General features: G+C 38.9%; 1 protein-coding gene across 4 annotated transcripts in view; it reads left to right on the top strand.

The window, feature by feature from the left end:
• Positions 1–14010, top strand: part of LOC124775031 (arf-GAP domain and FG repeat-containing protein 1) — a 104307-nt gene that overhangs the window by 74350 nt on the left and 15947 nt on the right. For all 4 annotated transcript variants that reach the window (XM_047249801.1, XM_047249800.1, XM_047249799.1 and 1 more), the window contains one exon: positions 5076–5216. In XM_047249801.1, the coding sequence (XP_047105757.1) occupies positions 5076–5216 (141 nt within the window). The remainder of the gene's footprint in view (positions 1–5075; positions 5217–14010) is intronic.

The raw sequence follows: 14010 nt of genomic DNA, 5'->3' as shown, positions 1-14010 counted from the left end.
AACTATTAAATATTCTCTACTGTAATAAGTAGTAAAATTATCATTCAGTTATTAACATGCAAAATAATAATATTCAGTTAGACAGTGGAGTGTAGTGAACCAACCACATCTGTGTATCGTGGTGGTCACAAGCTGCTGTGCACTGCGGCATCAGCTTGCTAATATTTCCATAGTGATGCCCAACAGTTGGCAGCAACTGTGCATTATGAAAAGGTTGAACATACACAAATGTATACTTCATGTTTCCACTGGGAAAAAAATACTTCTGTTGCAACAAAGACACAGTAATAGTTAATGTACACAATTGTAGCCAGAGGGTCTGAAAGGTATGTGTTTGCTGGTAGTAAATTTCTTCTGTCTTCTTTTATGGACTTACACTAGAGCTAAGTTTCAATTTTCTTCTTGGTATTTATTATCAGGACAGTGGAACTGACAATCTTCATGTTTCATGCAGTTTGCATTTTCACTGATGTGCGGTTTTATCACCTGTGATGTTAATGGCATTTTGAGGAATTTTACCAGATCTTGTGTATGGGTCTTGAATGCTCAAAAGAAAAATATTCCTCTCATCAATTATTGTACACAGCTTTATCACCACCAGTGCACTTCTCGTGACATTTACTTGTGCTACCCTTTATATTGTGCTAATTCTGGCTATTGAAGAATGTTGTGTTGACATTTCGGTGCAAGCCAAATGCGGTCATCTCTGAGAAGCAACAATTCAGCCTTTTGCCACTGTTGATTCACTTTACTTGCGTGACCAACAACATCTAAAGCTCAGCTTGTGCACTTTCCGATGCTGCATTGCTTGTTCCTGCTTCTGCATGGGACACAAATGTCTGGCTTGTGTTCCTTGTTGTGATTCTTATTTCTTCATTTTCTCCTCCACAGGAGGAGGAAACCATTCTGTCCATGCTTCAGTGTTTTGCTACATGACATAGAGTATGGCTCTAAGTACATTTTGGAACTACCAAATAGCCCTAGCTGTGTTGTGCAGGAGGAGAATTCACTTAAGAAGACTGTGAAATTATAAGGAGAAACACAATAGTTGGCAAGTAATTACCATAAAAACAAGTGTATAGAAACATAATAGGAAAAGAAAGCCTGCATGAAGTCAGCAATGATAATCGACTAAGTCTGATAGAATTCACCAGTGGGAAGGAGATGATGATAAAAGCACTTGGCATCCAAGGAAAGATATTAGAAGTACAGTTGGGCATCACCAGATGGAGTTTCAAGAAACCAAATAGGCAATTTAATTATAGATAAAAGGTGCAATGCAGATGGGTGGAAGTTAGTAGCTGTATAGGGGTGCATAAAGACACAGAGCATTACGTAGTGCGGATTAGATATAGACAGAAGAAGGTAGATCTAGCAAGAAACAAAAAGAATAGGGAGAAAAGTGAAACGCAATATAGGAAGTCTTTAAATTAAATAAAAGCAGGAGGAATATAAGAAGAAATTAGAAGAGTTTTCAAGGCAAACAATGTAGAGAAGGAGGGGGGTGTGAAAACTAAATGGAAGATACTGAAAAAAGCTACAGTGTAGTCTTAGAAGTAGTACACTTACATGGTTCAACAAGAAGTATCCACTGATAACCAAAGAGAGAAATTTAATGAGGCAGAGAATGCTGCAATTGAAAAAAAGACTAGCAGTGGAAGAATATAGAGAGAAGAGCAGGGTGAAGAAAAGCTGTAGATAGGAGGAAGATACAGCAGATAGATGAGCTGAGGGACAAAAATGAGACATGAAAGATCTAGGGAAGTGAAGAGAGGATTCCAGCTGAGGGCAGTCTTCCATAATGATAAATATGGATCTTTAGGAAGATGGAAAGAGTATTTTATTGGATTACTCAATGGGAAGGGGGGGAGGTAACAGAGAGGAAGCTTTGAATAGGGAAAAGGAAAAACCAGAATTAGAATTAGAAGCAGAGGAACAGAAAGTCGAACCACCAGACTCAGAGGAATTGAGAATGCAATTATAAACTTAAAAAAGAATAAAGTAGCAATAGCAGACGGCATAGAGGCCTAATTATTAGTGTTTGGGGAAAATACCCAGACAGTTGTTAGTTAATAAAGGTAATATAGATAAAGAAATACCTAAGAACTGCCTATTAGATAAGAAAGGTGATAAGTCAGAGTGCAGCCGTTGCCATGGGATTACTCTCTTGGATACAAAATATAAAGTGCTTGGTAAGATTTTAGCTTCTTGTGTAAAATGCTGGGTGGAAAGGATATTGGGAAATTATCAGATAGGATGTAGGAGATATAGATCTGCAATGGACCACATTCTTTTATTGAGATGAGTGACAGAGAAATTTTATGATTATGAAAAGCAACTTCATCAGTTGTACATTGATCTTAAATGTTCATATGACAGTATAGACAGGTGTAAGGTTCACCAAACTATGAAAAATTTTAGAATTCTACTATAATTAGCGAGACAATAAAAGCAAGTATGTAAGGTAAGTGTAGAACAGGAGTTGTCAGGAGAATTCCATATAGGGAGGGGTTGCAACAGGGAGATGTGATCTTTGTGATGCCCTCTAACTTATCATTAGAGGAGGTGATTTGGCAGATGCCAACAAAGCCAGGGGGAACAATATTTATATTAGCAGGTCCAGGTTGTGCCTTACACCGATTCTGTAGCATTAATTGCAAAGGAATGTAAGTGATTTAAAGGTTAATAATGCTGTGTTAGGAATACGTGAACATTAGGACCGGATATTTATACAGCCAAAGCAAAGTATATGATGGGAAATCATGGTAGGAATAGAGAAGAGGCTTCAATAAAAATAAATGGGAAAGAATATCAAAGAGTTGAAGCATCTGAATATCTAGACTTGATAACAGTAGAAAGTGAAGGGCAGCAGCAGAAATTCAAGAAATGGTAGCAAGACCTACAGTACTGAATGGATCAGAAAGCTGAAAGATGACTTCACAGGAAGAAGGTTGGTTACTGAAATGGGAAAGGAAGATTTTGCGAAAGTTATTTGGAGCTGTGAGAGAGGAAGAAAGCTGGAGAAGTAGAGCAGACAAAGAACTGCAAACATTTTTTGGACAGACTGATATTATAGCGAAAATCGAGCAAGGAAGAATAAAAAAGGATCATCTTGTACAGAGAATGTTAGTAGCTCAGAGTGTTAAGGAAGTGTTTATATTAAAGCTCAAGGGGAGAAGGAAAAGAGGAAGACCTAGGAAAAGGTGGGGCAAAGGTATGGAAGAGGACTCAAAGCAATGGGAATCAGGAAGTGGAGAAGTATTGGATAAGGAAAGTAATGGACATAGATGAAAGGAGACAGGTGAGAAGGGAGGCCAAGATTCTAAATGGACTGTACTACCACTTTCTCATTAGCCAATCTGTACACCATTTCATACATTCTCTCCATTTTCTCTATTTCCTCATATTTTTCTGTCGTCCGTCTTTATCTTGCTTCTTCTGTTTCTCTTCTTACTTCTTTATTCGGTTTCCTGTAAGCTCTTATTGCTTTCTTCATTTCATACATTTTTGCATTTTTCTGTCCTTTATTGATACTGATGAACACACTAATGTACAGATCTTATTTGGCAGAGTCCATGAGTCCTTCCCTCATATTTACCTGTTTGTCATGTAAACATTCTTCAGCTCTACCTCTTCCCCCATTTGTTTGTGAACCTTCTTCCAACTTTCAGCCTTACCTACCTACCTACCTACCTACCTACCTCCTTGTGTGCATAAAAATCCCCAAAGAGAACATGTGGTTAAAGGAATTTCTGTGAAGAGGTCATTAACCAGCCCGCTTTTTAACATATTATTCAGTTGCAAATAAAAGAAAATGTCCCCTGCATGGCATGCACACCATAACAGATACTGCTTCTAATACAGTGTTGATAGGGAGATGTGAGAAAGTGTATTCATCACTTACAAAAATTTACTACACCTCCTAAACCCTCATGATACTCAGATCATCCTTTTTGTGGATGCAGTAACCCCTCAGCACAGATTTTCTGTGTTAAAGAGTTCCGCTTCTTCCACATGTGAGCCATTTTACTAGGTTTAGTTTGGATCTTTCTGGCACACTTCCAATTCCTCTTATTGTAATTCAGTATCTTTTTCAAATTCATGAGAGAAAACCTTTAATCTGGTTCAGTGGTTGGTTGGTGGGTGTTTTTTTTTCCAAATAACATATGCTTTTGCTTGAGACTTATTCAGCACAGACACACATGGTTTTGTAACACTGGTACTTGCATAGACTGGTAGTTCTGCTTCGTTGCCGTGGAATGTGGTATGGGCTTAGTGACTGTTTTGCTACAAACACCATCCGTTCCATCAATTTGGAGTTCATTTTTAGGAAATTCATTTTTTTAAATATTTGTGTAGTCCTTTCAAGACAAGTGCTTAAATCAAGATGTGTGCTCCCAGAGACATGCAGTATGCCATCATCAGGCATAACTCATTGTGGAAGCTTGCTCAGTGTTCACAGTCATAAAAAGGCTGGCAGTCTTGACCAATCTTCAGCTTGGAAACCCTGTGTACACGAATTTATACCCATCTAGACCTGGTCAAATTCCTATGTGAAGTGCTCCCTGCGCAAATTTGCACAACACTAAAGAGGAGTTTGTCCAAAATTTGTGTCTGCTGCTTGTTGCCTTTTCTGTTTGGTGAATAAGTACTATCCTGGTAAATACATTTTAGTCAATGCTGGATTTTCCATTAATGTAATGAACATACTGGCATTTTTATGCAGTTATACATCTGTTTATTCTTAATAGTAACAGTACAGATGCATACAACATTGAGAAAACTGGAACAAAACTTTCTAATGAGCAACGGCGGACACTTTTTAGGTTTTATTATTTTGAATTTACACTCCCTTCATGTTTAATGCAGAGTTTAGCTGGTACCTGTGTTAAATTATTTCCATAGAAGGTGAGGCAATGATGGAATGTATTATTATTGTTATTATTATTATATTTTATAACAAGTTCAGTACCAAATAACATACAAATATTTTATTATTTGCTACTCTGTCTTTCAATAAAATTTGATTTTATCTTATAGTTAATTACTGATATAGTCTTTTGTCAAATCACCAGTTGCTGGCATGAATCAGAATCCTTGGGTGCCAGCATCAAGGGAAAATGGTTTATCCAGCACTTCCAGCCAGCCTGCCACTTTTCAAGCAAATCCATTTGGAAATGGAAGACAACCACAACATGGGTTTGGCATTGTGACTGGTATGTTGTGAGTAGCATAAATTATGTAAGAGAAAAAATATGATAGAATAATAGATCAGTGATAACCTACCAAAACAAACTGATTGAAGCAGAGTAGTGTCAGTTAGATGTAAAACTGGATGAAACAGATAGGAGGAACTGTGTTAAACTTCGGAGTTCTTTTTTAGGGGGAGAGGGGGGAGGGAGGGAGGGAGAGACTGAACATTTAAGTTTCAATTAATTCACATGTACCATGTTGGTCTTGCGGCAGCCTCTGATGAACTAAACCAATAGTTTTCCCAAGGTAATTTATCATAGGCCAACTTTTGGAATCCATGATAATTGTAGAGGACAATTTTTTTTTGTGTATGTAGTGTTCTCCAATGTGCTTGTTGGGTGGCCTCTAGTTAGACCATGTCACTCATAGTATAAGGAATATGGGGCCATTGTTGGCTAAATTGGCGGATGGCAACTGTTATTGGCCTGAATGATAGATATGTGCAATAATTTAATCTGAACTCTTCCACTCACAGAGAGAGCACTAAATTCAGGTGGTTTGCAAAAACTTACATTTATGTGCATTTTTGTATTTGATTGGTACCAATCTATATTTTTACTGTCTCCCTCACACACACACACACACACACACACACACACACACACACACACACACACACGTCTGGTCCAGCTTGAAGCTGAAGAAGTGACTAGCCATATATCCATTTCTTAATATTCATTTTGCTTTCTTCATATGTGTCTGCTAACAAACTGTCCGGGGTTCTGGGACTGACCAAAGGCTTTGAGGAGGGACTGGAAATTCTGCTGGATTTCTGCAATGGGGGTCACTGTGGCAAGGTTTGCAGTTGGTCTTACCTGACCACTGGCAGAGTCTCTCTGTCAGGTAACCCCAGAGGCTCATAAAAGTCATACCTTCCAACAGAGGCTCCACCACTGTGGTTATGCCAACATATTCTTAGCCCTCCTACAGGAATCCTTTCCACTCACCCAGAATCCCAAGCTCCTCACCCAGTTCAGATTCATTGATGGCATCTTTGCGATCTGGCTCGGGAGTGGGGACACCCTATCCATACTCCTCCAGAACCTCAACACTTTCTCCCTCATTGACTTTACCTGGTCCTCCTCCATCTTCCTCAATGTTGACATCCACCTCAGTGATGGTTACATCATAACCTCCATCCACATCAAATCTACCAGTACCTCCACTTCAGCAGCTGCTGCCCATTCCATACCAAGAAGTCCCTTCCATACAGCCCAGCCACCCATGGCGAATGCGTCTGTAGTGACAAGCAGTTTCTCTCCAAATATACCAAGGGTATCATTGAGGGTCTTCACAGACTGAGGCTACCTTCCCAACCTTGTTCACAGATCTCCCACATACTCACTCTCTAACCACAAAGGAGCATCCCCCTCATAACTCAGCACCTCCCAGGACTGGAGCAATTGAACTGCACTCTCCACCAGGGTTTTGACTACATCTATTCATGCCCTCTGTGAGGGAACTTCTCTCCTCTTCCACAGTGGCATTCCCTGCCCACCCAGGCTACTCATTCTTGTATGTCCGTACTCCACCCCTGCTCCCAACCCCCCCATACATCCTTCCACTAACACCCACTCCTTTCCTATCACTGTCATCTCCTATGCGATGAAAGGCTGGACAAGCTGTGAAAGTAGTCATGTGATCTACCAGTTCATTTACAACCACTGTGCCACATTCTACATGATCATGACAACTAACAAACTGTCCGCATGAATAGTCGCAGCCAAACTATGGTCAAAGGGCAGTTGGACCAGGCAGCTGCTGAACGTACTCTCCAACACGATGTGCTACATTTTGACCATTTCATAGCCTGTGCCATCGGGATTCTTCCCACCAACATGAGGTTTCCTGAATTGTACAGGTGGGAACTCTCCCTGCAAAATATCCTTTTTCCCCTGTAACATGTGTCCCCCACCTACATATCCCCTACTCTGCTTCCACTCCAGTACTATACATGCCTTCTATCCTGCCAGTGCACATAATTCCTTCCCCCTTCTCGGCATCACCCCCCCCCCCCCCCCCTCCCTTTATGAGGATATTAGACATGGCTTGGTGTTGCAATTTAAGAACAACACGCATACTTACAGATCTAGTTTGGGGGGTGGGGGTGGGAAGAAGATTGATGACACAACTGAAAACTGCAAGTGTTGCTTTCATAGTTTTTATCATGATCTGAAGGGAGGAAACAAAGAAAAAGTTATTAGTGGGTGACATCAGAACTGAAAAGTCAAAAGGTATGTGGGGGGAATTAAGCCTTGAAGTTGTGTATGCATTGATAGTGATCAGTGGGATATCAGTTATAAATGTTGCAAATGACATGATTATCTTCAGTGAAGGTGAGAAAGGATTACCGCAAATTCTGAAGGGTATGAATAGTCTGCTGAGCACAGAATATGGAGTGAGAGGAAACTGAAGAAAAACAAAACTAGTGAGTAGCTGAGATAGATGAGAAGCTTACCATCTGAATTTGAGATTGCGAAGTAGATGAAGTTAAGAAATTCTTCTACTTTGGAAGCAAAAGAACATGTGACAGACATAGGAAGGAGCACGTAAAAGCAGACTATCAGAGGCAATAAAGGCATTCCTGGCCAAAGGAAGACTACTATCATCAAATATCAGCCTTAACTTCAGGAAGAAATTTCTAAGAGTGTATGTTTATAGCGCAGTAATGGATGGAAATGAATCGTGGGCTGCAGGAAAACCAGAAAAAAAGATAACCCAAGTGTTTGTAATCTGTGCTACGTAAGGATATCGAAATTGGGTGGACTGATAAGATAAGGAAAGAGGAAAAAAGAATCTGTAAGGAGAGGAACATTGACAAACATTGACAAGAAGCAGGGACAAAATGACAGGACATTGGTTAACATATCAAGGAATTGTACTGGAAGACAGTGATTGGAATATGTCCAACATATAATTTAGGATGTTGAGTGCAAGTGGTACTTTGAGATATGCTCAAAAGTCTGTTGATCCCAAAAAAAGTGATGGAAAATTTGAACATCTTTATCGTATGTTGTCAGGAGACTTTGAATGCTTGGCCAGTGTGATTGAAACAGTAGAGGGAGAGGGGGGAAGGGGATGCAGTACGATTGCAAGAGAGAATGTCAAAACACTGTGCTTTTGAGAAACTGTCCAAACATAGCACATATGAACAAGCCGCTTATCTTGATGTATCGACCTTGCCCAGGACTTGTTCATTGTTCTGCAGACTGGTGCTGTCTGCCATCCACATTCCACACTGTGTGAAATCCCTTTCCTTGGCTTTGCACAGCATGATGCATCCAGTGTGGACGCATCTTATACTGTCCCCACCACATCCCTGCACGCTCCTACAGGCAGCACTACCATCTTCCCCCCACACCTACCCTTCCATATTGTTGTCTTTTCAACAAATTAATGTCCTGATTAATGGAAGTTGTCTGTAATGTAAAATCAAATACCACCATGATTTGTTATCCTCTGCTAATCAGGTTTGTAAGAATTACATCTGCAACTGCTTAGCTGTTGATTTGAAATGAAAGTTATTCAAAGAAATAATGATACATAACAATTTTAGTATGGTGTAGGTGCTTAAAATTTCTATGTGCATCCTGGATTTTTGCACAATGCTGCATTACACTCCTTTGTTGTTGCTCCTTCTGCTCGTTAGCTTATTTGTGCAGTAGGCAGGGAAAGCTTTATAAAACACTATTTTAAGCATTCTTTTTGCTGCATAAATAAGTAACTTCATTATTTAAAAAAAATTAGTGTATCAGAGCATCTAAAATTTTGACAGTGCATTTCTTTCAGTGTATTCTTCCCGTGTGAAAAATTTGTGAATGGCTTCCACTGTTGGATTGGACCATCCCTTTGTTAGTCTGTAGCATTCAAGACTTGCTTCAGGGAGTCCAAGACTGTTGTTCTAGCAGAGTTGTTTTTCCTAAAACTATTTGGAGCATTAACTAGAATGTTGATTTTTATTCAAAGAGGTGGATAAACTTTCATGCAGGACTCTTCCAGTTATTCTGCAAAAGCTAGATAATAGTGAGACTGATCTATAGATTATATGTCTTTTGTATCATCCTTTCTTTGATGTGGTTTTACTACAGTTTGGTTGAGGTTTTATCTTCAGTGAAAGTGAAAAAGACTTAATGGCCATCCTGGAAGGAATGAATATGGATTGAGAGAGAACTGAAGAAAAATAAAAGTAATGAGCCATAGAGAGATGAGATTAATGAGAAACTTACCATCACAATTGAGATTTTATTTCATTGATTTTCAATTAAATTTTGTTATATTTGTGTTGTTCATTAAATAGGTTAGCAATGTCTATAGGATCTTCACAGTTCTTCCTACAGTTTTTTTGATAAATATATCATGCCCTACTATATTTCTGCCCACATTACTATTGAAAACTTTCATTTGTTTTGTTGCTTGTTTGATAGTTGAGTCATTTGCTAACTTTGCTGATATTGTACCTTTGCTGCATATCTCTCTCTAGCTTCTTACATAGGGTTTCACAGTGACATTTTGTTTTGCTGCCATATTAAGTTTAAGAATTTCTGATGATTTCCTTGGCCCCTGTGTTAAGCCTGGCCAACATGCACAGACAAATTGTATTTTATGTACTGGAAACTGCCACAAATCTAGCAGCAAAAAGTGTTTTGAGTCAGCTGTTCGTTCAGTCTAGTATTTCGTCTTTGCATGCACACTGAATTCTAAAATTTTACATATGTGTCAGTGCTCTAAAGCATTCATAGCTGAATTTATAGAAATATATGAGAATAACATGTTAGTGGAAAGTTAAGAGCAGAGAATACAATGGTCTTCATAAGATTGCAGCAGCTTATTGTACTTAGAATCTGTAAGAAGCTGCTGGTAAACTTCAGGCATATGACTGAAAATCCACAGATACTCATACACAAAATAAAAAGATTCCTCATTGGCCAGTCCCATAATTTATTGGGATATATGGAGCTCCAAAACAAATAAAAAGTAAAAATATTGTCTAAATAGGGTATGGAAAATTCTGGCACAATATAAATAATTTAGGAGGAAAGGAAACAATGCACAGAATAGTAAATGCATTGAACTGTCGACAGGCAACCAAAGACAATGAAAACTGAAATTACCACTAGCTTTGGGCAGATTCGTTTTTGAGCTAGCTCGTGTGTGCCACCTCCCACAGCACGTGACCCCCACCACACACACACACACACACACACACACACACACACACACACACACACACACACAGAGAGAGAGAGAGAGAGAGAGAGAGAGAGAGAGAGAGAGAGAGAGAGAGAGAGCTCTATACAGTTACAGTGTGCCCGCTGAATACACAGGACTGTAGTTCCTCAAGTAGACTAAGGTGAGGTGTTATGTCCGGTGGGGTGGGTTAGGGCAGAAAAGAGGTGGGGAGTGGGAATAAAAGTTGGGGAAGGGTGGCTGACTTCTCAGAGGGAGGCAGCAGGTGTACAAGATAGGGATGCAGACGAGAGAGGCAGCAGGTCCATTAGGTAGGTACACTACACACAGGCACTAAAGCCGAAGATTTAGTGCACCACACAATGATGAAATGGACGGTTTGGGAGGATGGGTATATTCCACTCATTGCTTGCTGGGACATAACAGCCCAGAATTCTATATCTTTGTAACTTCTTTCTATTGCCAGCAACTATGAAGCTGCTGTCAGCCTCTCATGTGGTGAAATTGCTTTCCTTATGCAGGTAGAGGATATATAAGCAGTAGGTTGCAACTGTCATGTGTATACATGCTATTTGTGGCAATTTCTTGTGTGTATATACATGTGCAGACACAGCGGTATGTTTGGACTGAAGTTTGTCCATATATTTGACTTTACCTTAACTTTTTGCGCCATTCGCGTTAATAATGATCTAGCAAAATTGAAGAAATTCGTCAGTAGAGTGCCTGTTGGGAATTTGATTGGAATTTTTAGTCCACTTGTTGCATGATTTCATTGGTCTGGATGCTGGATCTGACACACTGTAGCTCATCGTAAATATTTGTACGGCCACCTTTAAAATCTTGACGCCTTTTTCCAACAATTCCTTCACTAACAGCAGTCACACATAATAGGCACAACTCCTGATGAATGTGAACAGCTGTAGATCTTGTTGCACACAATAATCAAACCGTAGCATCCACAGTGCAAATGCGAGAACTATGATTTTTGTAGCCATTGTTGTTTGCGTTTACCCATAGTCAAGCAACTACTGACTCAGAACAATGATTTCTAAACAATCAGTAGATCAAACTGCATTTCTACATCTTTGGTTGGAGATGCCAACATTTAAATACAATAAAACCCCTTTTTTATGTTCCCACATTTTACATTGTCCCTGCTTTTTATGTTTTTCTTGCTCCCAACAGAACCCCTCTTCTTTCATTACTGTGCTTTCCCATCATTAGTGATTGTGGTTGCAACATTTCCCGCATTTTAAATTTTCTTTGACATTATCACAACCTTGAATATTGATTTTCATACAGATTTCTGCAGAAAGTGCATCATATTCCTGCTCCGTGAGCCATGGAACAAAGCAGAAAACGCAGACTATACACGAATTTATTGATTGTGTAATATAGCGTTAGCGCGGAAAGCAAGATTTTCATTGTCGGTGTGTTGGGTCACAGCCGTCTGTAGTATACAGATTTGCAGTATTTGGAAGGGTGAGAATGTGTGTTGAGCCACTGCCTTAATGGTAATCATGATCTGACGCTAGCGGCTGTAGTAGCAACATTCCTTCTGCTCATTGTGTAGTATAGCAACAGCTTTAATTTAACTTTAGTCGTTTATACAAATACACATTCCCTGTGTAGATGGCCATCTCTATAATGGGCTTTCACAAATCGTTGTTACTTCCATGTGAAACACATTAATCCATTCTAGGTGCACTGTCTTAGGGTGGTACAACCTGATGTCAGACGTAAACTTTCCTCCTGAAGATGCACTGTGACATGACGACACTTTTGCTCTCTTTCTCACTTAGGACAACTGTGAACAGAGTGACCACCTTGTTGGCAACAAGTTGTTGATTTCGTGCCAATTGTTCTCTGTTTACAAAGACTGCGAACTTCAGTGTTTTAACCAATAATGTGTTACAGTTTTCATTTACTGTAATTTTTTGTAACTATCATTAGAACACGAATATTTTTTTCAATGTGGTTTCATGAAAGACTTTTGCTACTGTGTTTGATTTACACCATTGAACATGATTGGAACAAAGGGGAAAACACACGCACATGTTTGTGTGTCAGCCACTGCTTTTGTGATTGACACTTTGTGTACTGTGGAAGACAAGTACAGCTGATTGCTGTTAGAAAGAAACAGAAACATTATTTATATCAGATTTTTTTAAATAGACATAATTTAAGTTGTTTTAATTTCATATTCTGAACAATATAGAGACAATGACAGTAAAAGTGATTTATTCCTTTTCATGTGTTGTGTTTCCTGTGCTTTCCTGTATTTTACAGTTTCCTACATCTTACAGTTTCTTGGGTCAGTCCACTGAAAACTGCAAAACAGGGGTTTTACTATACAAGCAAACGGCCCGTACTCTTTGAATTCACCATTTAACAGTAGAATTATTTTACAGCAGCACTGAAATACTACATATTTGACCTGCAGTTTTATGGAACAATGGTTCTCTCTCTCTCTCTCTTTTCCACTCTAATCCACTCCAACTCTCCCTCCCCACACACCCCTCCTCTCTTGCTTCTTAAATTGGATGAATTTTTTAATGGAGTTGAAAGTTTTTGCCTGAATACACTTTGCTGTTGATAACGTGCCTTTCCATTACTTGTTGACTACTGTGTATTCTAGTCTTCTGCCCCATTTTTTAGTTAATGAATCTACAGATATTGAAGCATTTAAAATGAAAGGCAGAAATTAATTTTATTTAAGACTTCCTTGTAAAGAAAATGATCACACTTACTTTGTGTGACCAGAGTCCCATAAATTACATCCTATTTCAAATTCACACACGTTTTAGGTTATATAACTCAGCTGTATACTATAAATATTCGTAAGTTCAAATCGTTAACCTGTCTCTTCCTATTGGACTTCTAGAGGTGGTAATATTGGCATACATCACTCATCATTTTTATTGCTGCTGCTTTTCTGTTATATGAAGAATCCATTAAAGGATTCAGAGTGCTAAAATTATTTCATGATTTGGTACTTTAAGATATTTAACAAGAATAGCTCAACTTTTTTGAAAAGTGTTTACTGTATGTAATATTAGACAATGTAATAGGAGCAGATAATAAACATTATTTTGGAAAAACTTTCAGTGTGAGAGGTTCAGTACTGATGTAAAAAAGAGAGATCTAAACTGTGAAATAGAATATATCATAAATTCAACCACTATGTATCTTATCAGACAGCAGATAACTGATATGTTCAGCATTCACAATGCATGATTAACACTAAATGTGGCACTGAGGTATTTCTGACTTGTTAATGTTCATTGTACGTACTAAGATGTACCCCATTCATATTCTTCAAATGTTGGAAAATCCAGGATGGAATGTAACAACATTATGAGAAGGAAAGTTGCTACATATAGCCGAGATGCTGAGTCACAGATAGGCACAACAAAAAGATTTTCACACTTAAAGCTTTTGGCCAATGGCCTTTGTAAACAAGAGACATACATACGCATGCGCACACACACACTCTCACAAACGCAACTCACACCCACAACTGCAGTCTAAGGCAACTGAAACTACACTGCGAGCAGCAGCACCAGTCCA

This window comes from Schistocerca piceifrons, chromosome 2, assembly GCF_021461385.2.
Source record: "Schistocerca piceifrons isolate TAMUIC-IGC-003096 chromosome 2, iqSchPice1.1, whole genome shotgun sequence".
In the NCBI taxonomy this organism is placed as follows: Eukaryota; Metazoa; Arthropoda; class Insecta; order Orthoptera; family Acrididae; genus Schistocerca; species Schistocerca piceifrons.
The sequence above is the reverse complement of the archived record's forward strand: the minus strand, read 5'-3'. Positions and strand labels throughout refer to the sequence as shown.